We start from the raw sequence: 20,670 nt of genomic DNA on the forward strand, positions 1-20,670 counted from the left end.
TGAATAAAGTAGTTGCCCATATTTGTAAAACTTGAACTCCAAACCATTGTCCAAATATATTTGGTATGTTTTTGAGTACAAAAGTAAGAAACTTTTTAATTTGTGCTAGTTAGGTTAATTTGATATAACTTTGTGAAAAATGTCATTTTCACAAAATTTGTTAATTTCATTTATAACAAAATGAAAAAGATGAAATTATAATGTATATTGTGTTTGGATTCACATCACATCATTCTTTTATGATGTACATCAAATATTTTCGGTTAAAATGTAATTTGAGAAACGATACATATCATATACAAACTTCATGAAGTAGTCGCCGGAGAGACGACCTCATTTGTAGATCGATAGTTTTCCAACACTTTTTGCTAAATAAGTTGTAGCCTGGTTCAAATATTCCAACATATTCATTAATATTAGTAAATATAATCTTGGATAAGTTTAGATTTACTGTAAGTGAAGAATCTTACCCCAGTTTAATTGATTTTTCTCTAGGAGGTTGTAGTTGTATGAGTTGAAGTTGCGGTGGTGCATATGTTTCATTTCGATTGGTTGCTCGATCTACGCTTGAATTGCCTTCAATAGCATTTGGATTTCCATGAACCTGACACTGCAAGTGTTTATATGTGTTAACATAATATATTTATTTTATGTGACTGGCTTTTCTGTTTTATAAAATTATTTGTATCACCTTCTTTTGCAGTTTAATATTTTCTTTACGCATGATATCTACCCTACTATGTAGCTCTTGGTTCTCCTTTTGGATAATTTGTCCCTGTAAGAAACATGGCTAGTTTAGAGTTATGGTAAAAAATAAAAGAAATGTATCAGTTTATTTATCATCCCATAATATCATATTTTTATTAGTTATTTAACTAACAAACCTTAAGGTTGAGTTCTCGAATTTGATCCATCAAAAGTTGGTCCTGTAGAAAGGAAAAAGGTATTGACTTGAATTAAATTTGATTTTTGACTACCTTTAGTTATGATCAATGATCCAATTAATCAAAACTGGGCAAAATCCCAAATATTTCTGAAACCAAGGGACACAATATAGACAACTTATAAATAACTATCTAGACCATTTATAAAATAACTATCTAGATATGTTGATAGTTCTAAAGATTGGGATACAAATTTGTATATAACTCCACACACACTATAATTAATTTGTAAAGCGAGAAGAAAATATTAAGAAAAAAGTAATGAAGAAAACCTTTCTATATTCATAAGTATTTCAAGTGTTCTTCGAAAAAATTCATTTATATTTAGAGTATATAATATTTTAGCTTCTTTGACTTCTATAGATATCACAAATTTTAGGTTAGTGATAACTATCACAATAAACATTCTCAGTAGTGGACCTAGGCATTGTCCTTTTTATCGTTATTAGGTTACATCGTTGTATGTACGACAGACTTGTATATATATAAGGCACCAAATTTATAATTTAACAACTAAGGATCTTCATTACAACTACAAAAGGATGTTATGGTATCAGAATCAGTCCACACCATGTCCCATTACTCCAGCCCGAAAATTGTCTCAATCATCTCACTAATTTATGATCCAAAAAGACTCAAATCCATCGAGATACCTAGAAAAGAGCATTATTTTGGAAGGAGTATGATAGATTTTGTCGACATCAATAGCTAAATGAGTCATTATCTTGAGGGAGGGTTTGGAGAAAAGATCACACATCAGTTAATTAAGATAGGATTAAGTAACATATAAGAGACTTGGGTCAATCCGCTTATCACCAATTATTTTTAAGTTGAAATCCTAGGAACGGCTCAGAATTTCTCTATTTGACCGCGTGTTTTGGAAAAAAAGAGATCATCCACGAAACCGCATGCATAGGAACTCCACAACAATATGGTCGTGTGGAACAAAGCATCTGCATCTTCTAACCGTGGTGCGTTGTCTTCATTTCCAAGCCTCACAAATTATTTAATTCTGGAGTTACTTCGTCTTGGCAGCATGTTATCTTATTAACCCTCCCACTACAATCCTCAAAGGGAAAATTTCATACAAAACAATATACACAAAACCCCAAACGTTGAATCATCTTAGAGCCATGGGCGGTCCCTGATATATCTACAATCAGAAACATGGAGGTGACAAGTTCGAATCTCGACAACCCTTTCGGAAAGAAATGGAATGTTTAAAACCTCTAGACCCATGTTATCTCAGTAATGGGACGTCATTTTCTTTGAAACATAGTTCCCTTTTGCGGTTTCTCTAGCAACAGATCAAACTCAGCCTTCCCTGCAGAGTGGAACTTCTGCATTTGTGGAAGATGACTACTTTGATTTTGCATCAAACACGTGTTCATGCAGTTGAGAATATCTATGTACATGAACAGAGCAGAACCTATCTCAAACAACATTGAAACTCGTCTTGAGTTCACAACACATGAGGAATATGTAAAACACTCTCTTTCATTCGTTGATTCTCAAGATGACTCTACTGGCGCATCTTCCGTTCCGACCTTGGAAAACTATGAAAATGAAATCGATGATGAGACAAGATTCCCTATCGCTTTGCTTGATCCACAAACTCTAAGTGGATCTCATTGCTCCCACGACACCAGCTGATCCTACTGCCCTTGGACGATGTCACAGACAAGGAAAGTCACCAACCAAGCTGGCCGATAATTTCACTACTTTAATTCAGCAGCCATACCCGACAAAAAACACTGTATCCCATTGTCAATTATCTCTTAAGCTCCAAATTTTTGGATCATTATCAAGCTTATCACTTAGCTATTGCCTCTGCCATTGAAATGCTTAACTACAAAGATGACGTGGAAGATGAGAGTTGGAGGTTCGATGTAGAAGATGAAATCGTAGTGCTTGAGGATAGAGAGCTATGTGGACGGTTGAAACCTTACCACCAGGGAAGAAAACTCTTGGCTTTAAATGGTTTTTTTTTTTTTTTTGAAATTTAACTCAAATATTTCTCTCGACAATCCAAATAAACTTAGGGAAGAAAACTCTTGGCTGTAAATGGTCGTCATACATACTTGTTTGGACATGCTTCCCAATCTGAATCACACTAGCTGAGAGTAACAATTCTGTGTTTGCTTGAAGTAGAATCCCTTGACCCGGGCTGTTTTTCAAGATATAACCACATAGAGAGCTGTCTCCCAATAGAATTCATTTGGATTGTTCATAAATTGTGAAAGAACATGGATGACATAGATTATCTCCGGTGTGGTGGTACTTAAGAAAATAAGCCGTCAAATGAGATGATGATACCGATGTGGTCCATCCATAATATCACCATCATCGTTGAGTAACTTGTGGTTCTGCTCAAGTGAAAATGTAGATGGCTTCACGCCCAACAGTTTTGTTTTAGAGATGATATAAAGTGAATATTTATGTTGACATAGATACATTTATGTAGGACTATATGCGACTTCTAAGCCAACAAAATACCAAAAAATGCCCAAATCTTTCATTTTGAAACATGTACTCAAATAGTCTTTGAACTTATTGATTTCAGAGGAGATGTTACTTGTTATGATGAGATCATCTACGTAGACAAGGACATGTATACGAACTTTGGCTTTGTCAAGAGCGAACAAAGAGTGATCCTTTCCATTTACATCAAACGATACTCGATCAATGACGTATGTATGACGACCATTTGTATGTATGAGAGGCTTGTAAATAAAGCACTGCCTTTGTAGTTTATATGTGACATCCCGGTCCCAAGCCGAATCATTAATGAAGAGGCCCATGATGTTATGGTCCGTGTAAAAAAAATCATATGGTTTTCCCTTCTTCTTCTTCTTAGGTATTTCTTTATAGAGAGAAAACATAGCGAAACCCTGCCCGATTGAAGAGCCACTAGCCGACAACGGAGGAGAACCGCCAGCCACCGTGAAGTGAGGAGATCTTGTCGTGTATCGATTCCTTCTCGTAGTTTTTTTTTGTCTTCTGCTCTTTTCTTCTAGATCCAGCTACTGATGAGGGTAAGGAAACCCTAATCACTATCTCTTTGTTCTTCTTTGTGTCTTTCTTCTTCTAGGTCTCTAATCTAGGGTTTGGGTAAAAACCAACCGTATTACTTGTAGATCTGGTTCGTGAGGAGACGTAGAACACAGGTCTACATCATTTCATATTTCAACTAGCAGATCTAGGATAAGGTGAGGGCTTGTTGCCATCTCTATCTCCTTTTATCATTAACTCGTCAAGGTAGAAGTTTCTAAGTGGATCCTTCATACCTACATGTATCTATTAGCATACATGTACTTGATTTGTCTAGATATATATATACTAAAACATATAATATATATGATGGTTGTTGTGTGAAAGAAATAGATATATTGCTAGGTTGTTAAAATGAATATGGTTGAATGATGTTTGAGGAATTGTGTGAGATGATTGTGTTGTTTGTGAATACGACCTGTGTGGGTGGTGTATAGAAGTTAGAGAAATGCTAAAGGCCTATGTGGTGCCGGTGCAACATAATGTAGATAAGTACTTCTCCTGCTTTGCATCGTTTCTTGTTGATGTGTGAACAATGATAATTGTGTAGTATAGTCGGTAACTAGATATGGATAAGGGGGAATGGAATACATATGGTGAGCTACAACAATAGTTAAAGAGCCTAACATAGCCAGGTTAAGAGATAATTGAGCATGCCTTGATGTTGTTAGAATTTCATATAGACCTTTATGACACAAAATTAAGTGGCATGATACATCGCCGGAGCGGACATGAAGCGTGTTTGTGTATGGAGTTGATAATTTGGTGGCGGATCACGCGTGAACCGGTGTCGGTACCGTGATTGCGTGAATGCATTGAAATTACGAGTACCGATTTAGGTGGTGAGCTCTCATGCCACAACATGAAGAACGTGGGTACCTATTTAGGTGTTCATGTTGGCACCGTCGGAATTTATCTTCGTTTTTTGCTGTTTGCTATTGATTTATTAGATTTTCTAGTTAATACTTATGCTATGTTGTGTGATGATTGTTGGTGATTGATTTCAAGAGCTTCAGACACTGCGTATTTGTCGAAATACTCACCTCTCTTTTCTTTTCAGGTGAGTCCAAGGAAGTGCAGGAGTAGTCGGCATGGTATGGTGTTGCGTGTTTTGGTTGTTGAGTTTTATTTAAGTTTTTTTATTTTAAAACTTGATACTTTTCTTTAATTGTTTCCTATTCGTTTTAGTACAGTTTTGTAAAAAATTTGGATTCAATCCTTAAAATAAGATTGCACTGGCATTTTTAAGTGTTTTTTGTGGATGAAGACAATGTGAATACATGACGTATATTTTGAGTAAAAAATGGGCATGACACTATCATTCTAAGAATCCGTTTTACAACTACAAAAGATCTCGACACTCAGAAATGTGAAAATAAAAGAAAGATCACCAATAGCCTTTGGACAAAATAATGCATATTACCTTTTTTAGACGAACACCTTTTAGACTTTTTTCTAGCTGGTCTTCAAGGTTTTGTAGATCATTAGCATTCATTCCAGAAAGTTCTTCTCCTATAAGTTTCCTGCATTTTATGTTAATTAAAAATTGTTAGCTTTAGGTAGTGGAATATAGTTTCTTTTAATAGTTATATTTTGTAGAGTTCTAATTTTTTTTTGTTTACAATTTTTTTAAAGTGAATTTCTTGTATCATTGGTCTTTTAGGCCATGATTAACCTCGGTCTCTTAACTGGAGTTCTTATATTCGGCTAAGAGACGGTTCTTAGCTTTTAACTAAGAAAAACTAAGAACCGTATTTTAAATAAGAGATATAAGAGACGTCTCTTAGTCGAAAAGTGTAAGAAAAAAATGTCAAATCATAAGATAAGAACCCCAAATAAGAGACTGGGTTTAATCATAGTAGTTGATGCCATACGGTTTTCTATATGAATGTGAATTTTGAAAAAGAATTGAGGGATTTGTGATTATCAAAGTTTAATCAGTGCCAAAAATTAAAATAATAATAATAAAAGAAGAAAGTACCGGATTAGACGACGGTGAGCCAAAATTGCATTAAATCACCCATATATTTTTGTGTTCGTTTTGGTTTACACAATTTGTCGTGTATAATACTTTTCCCCTTATACTAATCTCATAATCACCATAACACTCAGTTTATGTTATTTACTTTATATGGGACAAGAGCTTTTACCTGTGGCATTGTTGTAGATAACGGAGCTGTTGCTGCAAAGTCGCAACCTCTCTTTGCCAAAACTAGTAACATGAAGAGAAAACTATAGATGTTGATATAAATAAATATACTAAAGGGGCCGTGGCTATAATATAGAGTTTGAAGGGCTATCTTGACACCACATAAAAATCTGAAGCTGTATATTTATCCATTAACACATAAAATTAATTTTGATAAAAACACACACATAAAAGTAATAACATAATATACCTTTTAACCATTTGACCACATATTTTTTTTGGTGAAAAAAAATGTGTTTTTCACCTCTTTGCCGAGAACCCAAGCAATGTAAATAGTCTCTCCTAGCGCGAATCGAATCCGGGTGGCGGAAGTTACAGCCGTAACTCTTTTACCACCAGAGCTGACTTGTTCTGGTTTGACCACATATTTTAGTTTCTTTTCTAGTTATAGACAGAATTTTAATTATTATTAATTTTACTTTCAAGTTTTTCTGTCATTTCATAATCTTTGTGCTTTATGCACTGAAATTTTCATGTTTTACCCTTTTATTAGGGGTGGGCACTTTACCCGATACCCGAAGCCGCACCCGAACCCGACCCGAAAAACCCGAACCGAAATCCGAACCGAAGTAGCAAAATGCCCGAACGGGTATTAAGTTAGGAGAGATTGGATATCCGAACTCGAACGGGTAATATCCGAACCCGAATAGATATCCGAAGATAACCGAACATATATATATATACTACCCTTATATTTCTAATTTACATCTCTTTTTTTTTAATATTTATATTGATGTTACACATACTTTAAGATCAAAGTATATATATATATAATTATGGAGAAAATGATTTGATATTCAATTTAAATGCATGTCAAACTTTTTGTTTTATGTATTAACAAAAGTTAAATTCAAAGTTTAAAAACAATACCCAAATTAATATCTATTGCTATTGAAATATTATTTCCAAACCTATTAATCATCCATTCTATAAAAAATAAAAAATCAGTTAAGTGAAGTCTATATTTTTAAATACAGGAAACTTAAAAAATGAAAAAAAAAAAAAAAAATTTAAAAAATCTAAATATCCGAACCCGATTCAAAATAACCAAACCCGAACTAAAAATACCCGAACCCAACCCGAAGTATAGAAATACCCGAACGGGTTCTCTATCCCTATACCGAAATACCCGAAAATCCAAAATATCCGACCCAAATCCGAACGGGTATCCGAACGCCCACCCCTACCTTTTATATAAAAAACGTTAAAAATCAGAAAGAAAACATTTGTATAAAGATAAAATCATCTATACTACATTACTTTATAAGAAACGATAATATTATAAATCATATTATTACTTTGACAAAAAAAAATTTTTGCCTCCGCACTGGCCATATCAATATTTATTTTTTATAGTTCAAACTGCAAATTTCATTTGCTTATGATTTTTATAGCCAACCAATCATGTGTATGTTCAATTCAAATAAATGAGAAATATAACTTTAAACATGTAAAACAACCAGACGAACTAATTCGAATACTTCTTGAAAAAAAGAAGTTCGCTTTCTCGAACAATAGACAAACAAAACGTTTAGTTTTTTTTGGGTGTAAAACAAAGCGTTTAGTTGAAACAATATGCTGAGAATCATGAGCATATAATTGTATTAATATTTTATTCTTTCAGTTAACGATCGAAATTAACAACCTTAACTATATACCAGTCTTGTTATCCATACCACTTCAAATTTGACTAATACTTAGATTTTACTTCTGACAAAAAAAACATTAATTATATTATCAAAAGAAAAAAAAAACATAGACAAAGCTGCATTCAATCGTTTACAAATTAAGGTTGAAGTTTGGCGGGGAAATTTTTTTTAAATGTTCTAATATGACATTTACTATACAAAAACAAAAAAAGATTCTCATGAGGTTTTGACATTTACTTGTGAACTTTATTTCGGTACGTTTTCAATTGAGCTAACAACAGTTAAATTTTATTAAATCTTAAGTTTTTTTAATAATATTTGAACTAACTTAATGTAAAACTATTGATATCATGATATGTAATAGTATTTTTTCACGAGAAGTTTATGATATAATATACATTTTTATCAAAAAAATGATTTTAATTTCGGTTCACCTTTTTGGTAAGCATACAAATTTATATGTATAATTGAGGTACATTTGTAAGATTTTCGTAATTTTACAAATTTGATACATGTGAAAAATGTAAACTTATTTTTTAGGAATCCAAATTCCAGTTTTCAAAACCCTATTTTCAAACTGGTGTACTACTATTAGAATTTGTTTCGAAATGCCTGCAGGGATGAGTTCACAATTATATTGCCATGCCGGATCAGTCGAGCAAATTCAGAATGCTATTTCAGAATATAATACATAAGAATGTATAGTTGTATTTGCTGTGAATTATAAACATTTTCAGGATACGATTTTGAAAGTCACCCATTTCAGAAACTATTTCATGTAAAAGTGAAAAACTGTAAAGGTACTATTTTATGGAAGTCCTAGTGAGACAAATTATAATTGACAAAGAAAATAATAAATTCTGTTTCTTTTAGAAATACCTTTATCTCTGAGGCATGATTCAGTAGTTGATGCTGCTCCTCTTTTACTTTGTTGTACCGCCCAATGATACTTTTCATACTAAACATATTCCAGAAGAAATAAATAATAAAATTATATGAATAATATATTAACATTTAAAAAATTACTAAAAAAGGTCATCGATTATGTAAGCAGACTGTAAAATTAAAACCTCAATATTACATGAAATAGATACAAGTCTTATTAATCATGTATTAACTTTTATTCTAGTGAATTTATTAAATTTGAACACTTACAGAAACATTTCATACATAGAAATATAAAATATCTGTGCTACTACTAAAAACGTAAAGTTGTAAACAAAGTTTAAGGTGTTAAGATTTAAAAATACATGGTTTTCCATACCAATATTAACAATAATAGTAACAATCATAATAGTAATAATGCCAAATGAATGCTATTCTAAATTACTTACTATACATAAAATGTTAGAAAATGGGGAAATCTGTTTTTTAGAGCAAAAAAATGGTAACTATGTCCATTTAGACTAATTTATACTACTTTATGTCCTATTAGACTATTTTTTTCCAAAATGGCAGTAATGCCCTTAAAATTGTAATTTTTTTTAAAAGATATATATTGAGTTCGACAAAGGGGATCGATCGATCCTACTTTACAAGTTATAGTGGATCGATCGATCCCGATCATTATTCAGAACAAAAAAAAAACGCGAAATATATACTGATCGACCTGGTCCATTTCACTCGATCGGCGAAGGTCGATTTACACAGATCGACCGATCTGTAAGAATAGATCGATCGATCCCGTGCCGAGGAAAGAATCCCAAATCATTTTTTTTTATTTTAAAAAATCGGTTTTTTTTAGAAAATATAAAAGTGAATATTCTCAAATATTTTGTTTCCATATTTTTAGGAACTGATTTCTTATCCGTAGAATACAACTAATATGTAGAAATCAGTTTCTACAGTTTTTTAGAATTATAGTAATGTTTAGAATTTGATTTCTACATGTTTTAGATTTATAGTAAATCTGTAGAAGTCGGTTTCTACATGTTTTAGAATTAGATTAATGTGTAGATTTTGATTTCTAAGAATTTTAGAATGGTAGGTTAAGCGCGGAATGTGTATTCTACATATTTGTAGAATACTCCTATTTACGTAGATCACGTATTCTAAACATTGTAGATTTAATGAAAAAAGTAGATTTCGTTTTTCTACTTCGTAGAATGTCATTTCTATTTTTTTTAGAACATAATCTGAAATTTATAATTTTAACTTTTTTATAACTAGAAAATATACCATTAAGTTCATAAAGGTATTTTAACAAATGTTACTATTTTTCCAAATTTTTTTTGTTTGTAGAACTATTTATTAAAATTATTTTCATAAATATTAAAGGGTATTATAGGAAAATATGACACAAAATATAGATTAGTCTAAGGGACATAATTACTGTTTTTTTGCTCTAAAAAAACAGTTTTCCCTAGAAAATTTAACCTGAATTTTATGGAAGCGGAAACGTAGAAACAATATTTAAAATATATAAGAATGGATTTAAAAAAAAATCAAAATAACTACATATAAAATAATAGTAATTAATAAATACAATATATAAAACATCAAACACATATTTTAAAAGAAAAAGCAAAATGTTTAAATCAACATAAATCCAATATACAAATCTTAAATAGTTTACAGATAACAATCATCATGTTAAAATACAATATATATATATATATATATATATATATTAAAAAATCATTCTCATTTTTTTTCACCTCCACCAAAAACTGTTTTCAAATCTAATTTTTAGATCCTCAAACCTAGGTATCCTTCCTAGAGTTAATAACCTCTAATGAGTCAAATTGATCTTTATTTATCCTAACGAATCAAATTTGATCTAATCTCATATTTCTTAATTATTTATTTTATATACCTTTTTTAAAGGAAAATTTTATTATGTTTCCCGTTAGAAATGTGTTCTCTATAAGCCTTAGTTAAAAGAAGATGGAAACGAGCTTCCATGCAACGTAGATCTTAACTTCAAGAGTAAACAAATTTCAAAATAATAAATGTCTTGGATGCCTTTTTGAGGGATTTCTATGGGTTTGATTACGATTTCGGTTTAGATATTTAAGGACTGAATCCAATATGCATGGAAGATAAACAAATAGTTTTTTCTCATATATTTTTTGTTTAATGTAAATGATGATTGATAAATGTTTAGTTCCGTCCTATTTTTGCATTTTTAATCAACGAGAAATTCAATAAAATACGTGGTCTTAGTCCTTACAATACATTAGCTACATACTTAACATGAAACTGCATAATGCAATTCTATATACCTAATAATAAAACAAAAAATCAAATGATATTCGTTCTATGTTATATGGAAAGGCACAAAATAAGCTTTCATAGTTCACAAATTTTAATTTAACACACATACAATGGAAATACTTAACCAGAAAAAAAAATTAAATTGCAAAATAATACGATATAAACAATTCAAATCTAAATTCTTATACCACTGAACGAGGAAGCAAAAGTCAAAAACTTTGATCTGTATATGTTCTTACTATAATTTTAGACTTATATTAGCACGACGTGAAAAACCAACTGTGATCTTGATGAGCTTGCTACATACTCAGACTCAAATATATTACTTGTTTGAATATATGAGTGAAGTAAAATCATTTAAGTCAATTAAGAGTATCCAAGTCATATTACCTAAGCGAATATTAATAGGCTGGACTCAAATCAATAAGGACAAAGTATAGTATAATAAGGTAGACCGAGTCTAAAGATGAGAAAACATGTTCTATACTTTAAAAAACATGTTTTATAACGAAGAAACAAATATAAAATATTCCACGAAAGAGCTCTTCGTATCCCTTAAAACATATACTGTAACCCTGTTGACATACTAGTATGAAGAGATGAGACATGGTCATGAGTAAAAAATTTGTTTACATACACATGTCTTCGCATAATGAACCGCAATAAAGACAAGTAAGGAATCTAACAGGCAAGTAAATGCAACTCAAAGCAAAAAATTAGAAATAAAGACAACAAGATAGTTTTTATTATTAAGAAGCTGACCTTGAATTGCTTGCGAAGTCGTAGAGCTTGCCCGTGCTAGAGAAAATAATAACACCAACTTCAGCATCACAAAGAATTGATAACTCTTTAGCCTTCTTAAGCAACCCACTTCTTCTCTTGGAGAAAGTCACTTGTCGACTTGTCGAATCATCGATCCTTCTTATAACTATCTTCCCTCTCCCCATCTAATGTGCATCACCAATTTCAAGAAGTATGCACATCGTTAATGTCAAAAATGATCAAATCTAGATGATCTTCCTGATTCAAACCTTACTTTAGATTTGTTCTCTTTTATAGCTAGGTTTCCTGATTAGTTGTATTGAAATTATATGTATATGTACTCGTGAAGATTTGACTTACTTGATTAGGGTTTTTTCCAATATAAGGAAAGAAGGCAGAGGAAGACGAGAAGCTTCTTTGTTTTTTTCTTCAAAAAATATGCCTTCTGAGTTTTCTCTGTGTATATATGGCAAGAGAGCGGATTGAGGACAAAACCACTGCTGGTATTATTACAATCAGCAGTTTAGTAAGGTCTCTATTGCGCGAGTATAAAAACCCTTCGTACTCGCTTTTATACTGGCAAGTCTGATTGGGTCATAAATCTTTGACCTCGTAACTTGTTAAGATCGCGAGGCGAAGATTCTGGCAAGCATGTGAAGAGCGAGTAGAGTCAAATGTAGACAGGAGCGCGTGAGCTTAAAATATCCTCGGACGCTCAGATATAAACCCACGAATCATGGGGCGATGAAACAAAGTGGTATTGAAGCAAACAATAGATGATGGACACGTGGATATTTGAGAGATGTCTTTATTTGGCTTTTGGCAGAGTTGGTGCTGTACTTGCACTGTTGTCCGATGATGTAGTCTTTCTCCACAATTTTTATTTCAGAATATTATATTATAGAACACTTTTCAAATTTATAATTACACCATAGGAAATTTTGCATTTCTAATACACCTTTTCAAACTCTAAAGATACTTTGAGAGAAATTTACTTAAATAACATAAAAAGTTATTAAATGACTCTCATAGCATACATCTTTTAAAAAATACTCAAATAATTCCTAGTCCCTAAAAAAAATACAATAAACACCATTGATTAAATTTTTCTAATTGAGATTATTTATAATTAAAAACTGATTAACTAATCCACGTCACTAATAGTTGTTTCACGTTAGTAAACCGTAATCGAAAGAAGGAAGAGGCAACTCAAAGGTCAAAAAAATCAAAACCACTGATTTGAATAAGAATTTGGCTAAGGAGTTTGGTAATGCCGATGCTAAGGACCCAGTTGATTTTGTTACTATTTTTTCTGTCAAGGACCTAGTTAGACGCGACTTGAGGGCTAGGTAAAAGCTGAACCAAGTGGACTCAGCGGCGGCCGATGCAAAAAAGCAGGAAGCTGAATTAATAAAACAGAAAGCTATGTCAAAAAAAAAGAAAGATGCATCTCATTTAAAACAAAGCACAAGCAGTTGAAAAAATAGGAAGCCGATGCTTTAAGAAGGACAACGAGGAATCATAAAGGCAATGACGTTTAGAACAATGATCCCTAAAATAAGAATACACGTTGCAAAGAAGAAACAGGTTGCAAATGATAGTGAGCTCAAGGATGTCACCGACGATTTTATTGCGCAACAAAACAAAATTTTGCCGGATTCTGACAGCGACGAAGAGGAAAGGATTAGGTCTGCGAGAATTAAGTCTTATTGGCAGTCAAGTGTTCAATTATCTCCATATGGGTTTGCAGTAAGGCCAGAATATGTTCTCCATTGGAGACAATGGAACGACATGCATGAGGAAGAATTATGAACCTTCACCAGCAATCTATGATCCTCTCGCACCTTCTGATCCAACAAAATTGGATAAACTTATGGATCTCCTAAGGACATTCAATTATGACCCTTTAAACCATGTGTTGATACGACAATATTTGCCTATACTGACTTGTGTTTAATTGTTAGGGACATTCCACTTCTAAGGTGTCATGAGGATATTGAGTTCTACAAAATCCTCATCACTGAGAGAGCTTCTGGACAGTCAAAAAGTATGGATGGTTGTTTGATAATGCAAGTATACTTTATGTTTGTGTTATATATTATCTGGGGCTGACTTGCGATTTCGTACGCCTGAGTTATGTAGGTTTAAGTCTACTTTATGTCGAGTTATATATTATGTGGGGCTTATATGAGATACCTTGCGGCTGACTTAATTATATTAGTACAGCATGTTGCTGCTTATATGAGAGTCCTCATAAAAAGGTCAATGCGAGATCCCAACCCATTCAACAACAAGTGTATTGCCTTTTTGGATACTTAGTTTGTTGGATTATGGTGTCACCATTATAAGCAGTTCAACATGAAACCAAAGCTGTTCAAATTCAAAGATATTGGGTTGGGTATGAGGAATTAGTAAACGGCAGGATTCCCGTAGCCTTATCAACAAACAAAAAGTGGTGATGTGGATCACGTGTACGGAGTTCATCAAACTGGATGCGGTCATTGGTTTGCGTTTCACGTGGACCTTCTGAAGGAAAAAATTGATTGCTACGATCCCATCATTGGACATGTAACCCTCGAAAGTGAACAGAAAATTCTAGATGCATTTAGGCCATTTACGCAAATGATCCTTGCAATAATGAATGATTTAGTTCATGCCCATGTCTGAAAACCTAGCTACAATCTGTTTGCGTTCCGAAGGAGGAAAAGCAAATACATCCCACAAAATATCCTAGCTGGCGACTGTGAGGTGTATTCATTAAAGTTTGTCAAGTTACTAGCACTTGGTCTAACTTTCGATGGGATATGCGATGCAAATATTCAGGGTATACAGGTTCATGTGGCATCAGAGAACCTCAATGAAAGCTTTGATATGTTCATGCAGTTCAAATGATTTACTATTCATGAACATGTATTTTGTATTTGATTTATGCTATATAACGGTTGTAACTCAGACAACTTTATATTTTGTAATTATTATAACTCAACTTTATCATTTACATAACTCAACCTTATCTTTTACGTAACTGAGCCTAACCTCAAATATACCCTAAAATTGAAAATTTTGATTTATGTAATTAAAGTACTTTTTACAGTTATATTGAAGCTCCTCTTTTCAATAAGTGAATATAATGTAATTGAAGTACTTTCTTGAATTTTCAAGTGGACACACTAAATAACTTTTTCTTGAGATATATGTTCTTTTACAAATACTTAAAACCTTCAAACACTAAACCCAAGCTTAAGAATCTTTTTATATTATATGTAGCCAGAGATTAAGTTAAATTTTTGAAATATAAAAAGATCTCCAATTAGTATAAGTTATCCATTGTATCTGGAGACATAAAGAAAACGCAGTTCAGAAACAGAAAATCGTCTAATCAACATGAAAATAAGGTTGACGTCTTGCTCTAAACATGAATGAAGAACGACTTCATGAATTAATTATCTCCAACAAAAAATATTTTAAAAATAAAATTAATTCATAAATTAACTTTAATTCATCTGTTTCCCTTATATTATTAGACTCACAAGAACTTAACACATGTGCAATTTCTAAAAATGAAAAAAGACTTTCAAACTCATATTCATTTAGATATAAGCTATTTTTGAGATGCTCTATATTTATTTATTTTTATTTCTAAAAAATTGAAATAATGTTTTTAATTAAAAAGAAGACTAAAAATTACTAATTGCAACTAGTCAAATTAATTTTGTGTATTTAAAAGTTCTCCATTGTGAAAATAAATATATAGTATAACCTCTTTAAATTAATACTCTATAAATTAATATACACTAAAAATCTCTATAAAATAATATAATTTTATAATCTCAAATTGAGTTTTTGGTTCAATTAGTATATCGATAAATTAATATATCTATAAATTAATAAAAAAATTATAGTTTTGGTGTAGTCCCAACATTATTAATTTATAGAAGTTTCAATGTACTTCGTAGAAATTTGATTTATCAAATAATACTATTAGAGATTTTTTTGGGCTAAGAAACAAAACAGTCGGTGTTTTTTTCATTGAATTGTAAACATATTGTTCTTATCTACACTTAGTAAAGAACCCGCATGGCCTTTTCTAAAAGAGGAAGTTATCTTGGTCCTGAAGGGTAATCGTTTTCGATGTGGGAGAGGGATTCTGGAATGAGCCAGTTAATGTCAGCATGAGGATAGTTAAAATCATTTGTCAGCATCTCCTCCTTTTCCCATTCTTCCCATTTCTCAGCTAAACCATCTCCTTCAAGCATTCTCACCACTTCTGACATATTGGGACGTTCCAACGAAGAACTTTGAGTGCAGAGCAGAGCCATTTGGATCAGCTGCTCCACTTCTTTATCCACGTACTTTCCTTCGAGCCCCGCATCCACAAGACTTTCCAACTTCTTCTCTTTCAGAACCTCTTTCACCTAGTCACCCATGAAACGAAATCATTCTTCATCAGTGTAAAAAATGATCATCTTGTACTAAAAAGATGAAAGAAAACCATGAGATATACCCAGTCGAGTAACATGATATCATCATCATTTGCAAGCCGAGCAAGATCGAAAGCCTTTTGTCCGGTGATGAGCTCGAGAAGCATCACACCATACCCAAAAACATCAGTTTTCTCAGAAGATTTTCCAGTGGAAAGATACTCAGGGGCTATATGGCCAATTGTACCGCGTACGGCAGTTGTCACATGGGACTCGTTATAATTCATGAGCTTTGCGAGCCCAAAATCTCCAACCACAGCTTCAAAGTTTTCATCTAACAATATGTTCGCAGCTTTCACATCCCGGTGAATGATTTTTTGGTCGCAGTGATCATGTAAATAAGCAAGACCCCTTGCTGCTCCCAGAGCAATATGCTTTCTTTTTGGCCAATCAAGTGCTGGATTGCCTTCATGACTTTCTAACAAAGGAAAAATGAAAGATTTTCTTACCAATCAATACAATTCAAAAATAAAACTATATTACGGTTGAAAAAACTGGAAGGAATAATAACAATTCTTACAAGAGAGAGGGAGAGAGTAAGTTACCTCTCAAACAAGAAGCAACACTTCCATTAGACATGTAGGGATAAACGAGCAATCTTTCAGTAGGTGTCATGCAAAATCCATGAAGCCGAAGCAAGTTCCTATGAACGGCCAAACTAATCATCTCAACTTCGGTCTGGAACTGAAGTTCCCCACCCATGGTACGTTCTTCTTTTAGCCTTTTCACAGCCACTAGCTTGCCATTGGCCAAACGTCCTTTATACACTTTACCAAAACCGCCTCTACCCAATACATTTTTGTTGCTAAAGTTATCTGTAGCAACTAGCAGTTCACGCAAGGAAAACCTTCTGAGTTGTCCTAAGTGAACCTCTGGGTCTTCTTCACCTGCAAAATATAGTTCACCAAAACAGAATTAAAGTTAACCAAGGAAGCTTCAATCGGAAAAAGAGATGAAGATAGTTGACAAACCAGGTATATCAACAAAGCGGTCCTGTGCTTTACTTCTCAGCCACCAAGCAAGCGCTATGGCTGGACCAGCACAAAGAATTGCTGCACCTGCAGCAGCTCCAATTGCTATTGATGTAGTCGTTTTCTTCCCTGAGGGTATTAAGTAAACACAAAGTTTTCATAATACAAACCATTCGCAGTTACCTGACGCATTGAATAGTTTCTATGAGGAAACCTTTGATTCCATCAACCATGACTAACGTTTCAACAAATGTGAAAGAGATAATATATTTTTTTAGATCAAAAGGCTGCAAAAGAGTCAAATAGATCTTCATGTCCTGTGTTACCCACAATTATTCAACAGCGTTTATCAACCCTTCTTTTCTAAACCAACTAGCAAGTCCACAGTTATACGAACTTTTGAATACTTTTCAGCAATATCCGTGATTGCTACTATCAAGCTGTCAAATTAAACTCTAGTAACTGGAAACTAATATCAGTCATAGAAAAGAGAGGCGTTCCTCATTTGCAGATTATTAGTCCTAGTAAAGATATGTGACATGTCAACTACATAACAACATTTATTTCTATAAGGAAAAAGTCACATAAACATGAAATATCAACCAAATGCAAACCTGGTGGTGGTTGAGGAGGAGAGTTAGAAGTAGATGGAGGATCAGGAAGCGGCCTTAAACTATTATTGGCAAAACTGCAGATGATTTTCAGACAATTCAGTAACTCACTGTAACCAGCCCATGGACAATGAAATTAGGGACAAGAAGGAAAACCTAATAGGAGTGAACAGTGTGAAGGAACCATTAACAGGAATATCTCCACTGAGTCCATTGTTTGCGATATCCCTGCATTTTAGAATGATATGTTTCTTTTTTTTTCTTTTCTTTTCATAACACAAAAATACACCAACAAAGATGCACAGAACAATTCAAGAGAGACGAAATTACACTCACAGAACTTGCAGTGACACATTAGTCAAAGACCTTGGAATTTCTCCAGATAACTTGTTGTTATTAAGACGCCTAATCACATAGAGTAGGATACCATATCAGTAAAGAGTTCAAGATGACAAACATAAGCTAGTACTCTTTTGAAATCTATCCAACTGCATAAGACTTAAAGGGCAATGCACATTTGAAAAAAAAATAGCATCAGTCTACTTGTGATTAGATGAGATTCGCCAGTCTTTCAGTCGATAAAATAAATGAAGCGGCATAAAGAAAGATTTTTTAGGTACATACAGGAACTTGAGTTTCTCTAGTTTGCCAAGAGACGACGGGATTGGTCCGCTTATTTTGTTCATGTAAAGATCCAAGCTCACCAGTTCCGCCAAGTCTCCAAGCTCTTCAGGTATTCCCCCAGTAATGTTATTGCTATAAAGCTCCCTGTCACTCAGCTTTGCTTAGTTTATATTTTAGGCGACAGAAGAATCCTTAGATTGGAAACCTCTGAAACTACTTTACCAAATATCCATCTTACAGAAAACATAATGCAGTATGTACCAAACAAGATACCCTGTAATTTGGAACATTAAATAATAATTTTCAGAGCTTAGATACATGAGAGTGCAACCTCTATTTTGTGAACATATCGCAGCAGTATCATAATTTTATAATGCCACCGGTTCTAGGTGTTTATCTGTTCATGAATTGGAAGTAAAAATAAAGATGACGTACAAGTACTGCAAGCTTGGAAGATGACGAAGCTGTGGCACGAGTTGTCCAGATAGATTTGCATTCCCCAAGTCACTGAGAGAAAACATGAAGCAGTAGATTACCAAAAAAAAGGCTTGAATCATTTCACATAGAAACGAGCAACAGGATTACTACTTACACACGAATAACACTATTCTCGCTATTGCAAGTAATATGAAACCAAGTACATGGAGAGACAAGAGTAGCATCCCAGCTTTGGAGTACATTGTTAGGATCATCAACTAAACTCTTTTTCAGCTCATATAAGGCATCCCCTGTTGTATGCATAATAACCCCCTACAAGTTATTATGTGAAAAGTCATAAGCTTTACGCTAATTCAATTCAAGAGAGGAAGAACCTTCTGGGTTTCCGGCGGCTCTGAGAAGCAAAACGAAGAGTAGAATCAGGGAAATCAAGCTACGGAGCGATGGCCCTTGTTGTTCCATTTTACCAAAAGCAAAACCCATGAGAGGACTGCGAATCGGCTAATTACTTCCACCGTTGACGAAGAAGAAGTAATTATTAGAGAAAAGGGTCTTCCCTCTACGCGTATTCGGCCTTTGACCAGTTTTGAGATAAACCCAAAATTGGATTCTGGGGGTGCTGACCGTGGACCCCATTTCTGTGGAGAAGAAATGGGTATTGATTTGTCAAAGACGGAGAATTTTCTTCCTCAGACTGATGGCGAAAGCTAAGCAAGGCGAAGAAGCAAACTCTAGTCTCAAAGAGAGTGTGTCAAAATCTGAACAAGCCTGAAATTAGGATCAAATGTTCAAATACCCTCCAAACTCTAATTTATCACTTTAGCTCCTATTTTGATGTCATATCTTTCTCCCATGTACCTCGTTTAATCAGGTGGCTAAGTCAGCTCTTGCCTTGCATTCTGTAACCTCCGTTGGTGGAGGTAAACTAATTATGTTTGATCAGAAAAAAAAAAAAAACCTCCAAACTTTGGTAAAGTAAGTATTTTATTCTCCAAATATTTGCAATTGATATACATATAATTTATGTATTATGTTTTTTTTTTACGGCATTCTATTATTCAATCTTGAGGTGGTTTAGGTAACTAGACCGGAATAGAACAACCCATAAAATGTAACTCCCTGTGGAATGATCAAACAGTTTTAGCTAAAAAGTCTGAAATCTGATTGCGTGCTCGTGGAACATAAATGATGTTGAAATCCGGGAAGCATATCTGTAGCGTTTCTATTCTTTCTAATTCCGTCGCAAAGCTTGGCCATGCCTGAGGCTCTTTTATCATTGCAATCAGTTCCTTACGGCCTGTCTCAAAGCTCTGGCATGTTGTATGTTGAAGCATGTTCTCCATTGCCCACTGCAGTGCTTTTGTAAGACCCGATCCCGGCCTACTAGGCCGCGGTCGATGCCTCACGTCGCTCAGTCCATACCGGACCGAACCTCTAAAAATTTTTGCCCTTTATTTAAAACATCGCCCATAGGCGAGGGCTAACTTAGATCTTAGCTCAAGACTACCATAGTCTTTCCTAGCTTAGATCAATACAACACATACGCAGCGGAATAGTATCTACTTAACCATTGGACTAAATCCAATCTAACACTTGTCTGGTCAGATCTCCTCAGCTACTGGTCAGTAAACGCAACTGCCAGCTAGCTCCAAGGTCGATCATGAACTTAGACCAAGTCATACAATCAGAGGTTCCGTTCCCCTAAGCCATTCTA

General features: G+C 33.6%; 2 protein-coding genes across 4 annotated transcripts; both read right to left on the reverse strand.

The window, feature by feature from the left end:
• Positions 1–217: 217 nt before the first annotated feature.
• Positions 218–12,256, reverse strand: LOC106302269 (MADS-box transcription factor ANR1). Of its 2 annotated transcripts, XM_013738811.1 has the most exons (9): positions 12,192–12,256; positions 11,832–12,016; positions 8,733–8,811; positions 6,146–6,207; positions 5,419–5,518; positions 885–926; positions 692–775; positions 471–610; positions 218–384 (listed from the first exon to the last, which is right to left on the reverse strand). In XM_013738811.1, exons 2-9 carry the CDS (start codon positions 12,014–12,016, stop codon positions 369–371), a joined length of 708 nt encoding a protein of 235 aa, XP_013594265.1. In that variant the 5' UTR covers positions 12,192–12,256; the 3' UTR covers positions 218–368. The 2 variants fall into 2 exon arrangements, with proteins under 2 accessions (XP_013594265.1, XP_013594266.1); XM_013738812.1 differs by lacking the exon at positions 218–384 and having other exon boundaries at positions 467–610.
• Positions 12,257–15,830: 3,574 nt separating this feature from the next.
• Positions 15,831–19,828, reverse strand: LOC106306760 (somatic embryogenesis receptor kinase 4-like). 2 transcript variants are annotated; one of them, XM_013743496.1, is made up of 11 exons: positions 19,331–19,828; positions 19,111–19,246; positions 18,954–19,025; positions 18,519–18,662; positions 18,231–18,299; positions 18,051–18,122; positions 17,898–17,971; positions 17,284–17,370; positions 16,858–17,199; positions 16,336–16,730; positions 15,831–16,246 (listed from the first exon to the last, which is right to left on the reverse strand). In XM_013743496.1, the coding sequence occupies exons 1-11, from the start codon at positions 19,437–19,439 to the stop codon at positions 15,932–15,934; spliced, it is 1,815 nt and encodes a 604-aa protein (XP_013598950.1). In that variant the 5' UTR covers positions 19,440–19,828; the 3' UTR covers positions 15,831–15,931. The 2 variants fall into 2 exon arrangements, with proteins under 2 accessions (XP_013598950.1, XP_013598949.1); XM_013743495.1 differs by having other exon boundaries at positions 17,284–17,412; positions 19,331–19,827.
• Between the last annotated feature and the right edge of the window lie 842 nt (positions 19,829–20,670).

This window comes from Brassica oleracea, chromosome C7, assembly GCF_000695525.1.
Source record: "Brassica oleracea var. oleracea cultivar TO1000 chromosome C7, BOL, whole genome shotgun sequence".
Taxonomy (NCBI): domain Eukaryota; kingdom Viridiplantae; phylum Streptophyta; class Magnoliopsida; order Brassicales; family Brassicaceae; genus Brassica; species Brassica oleracea.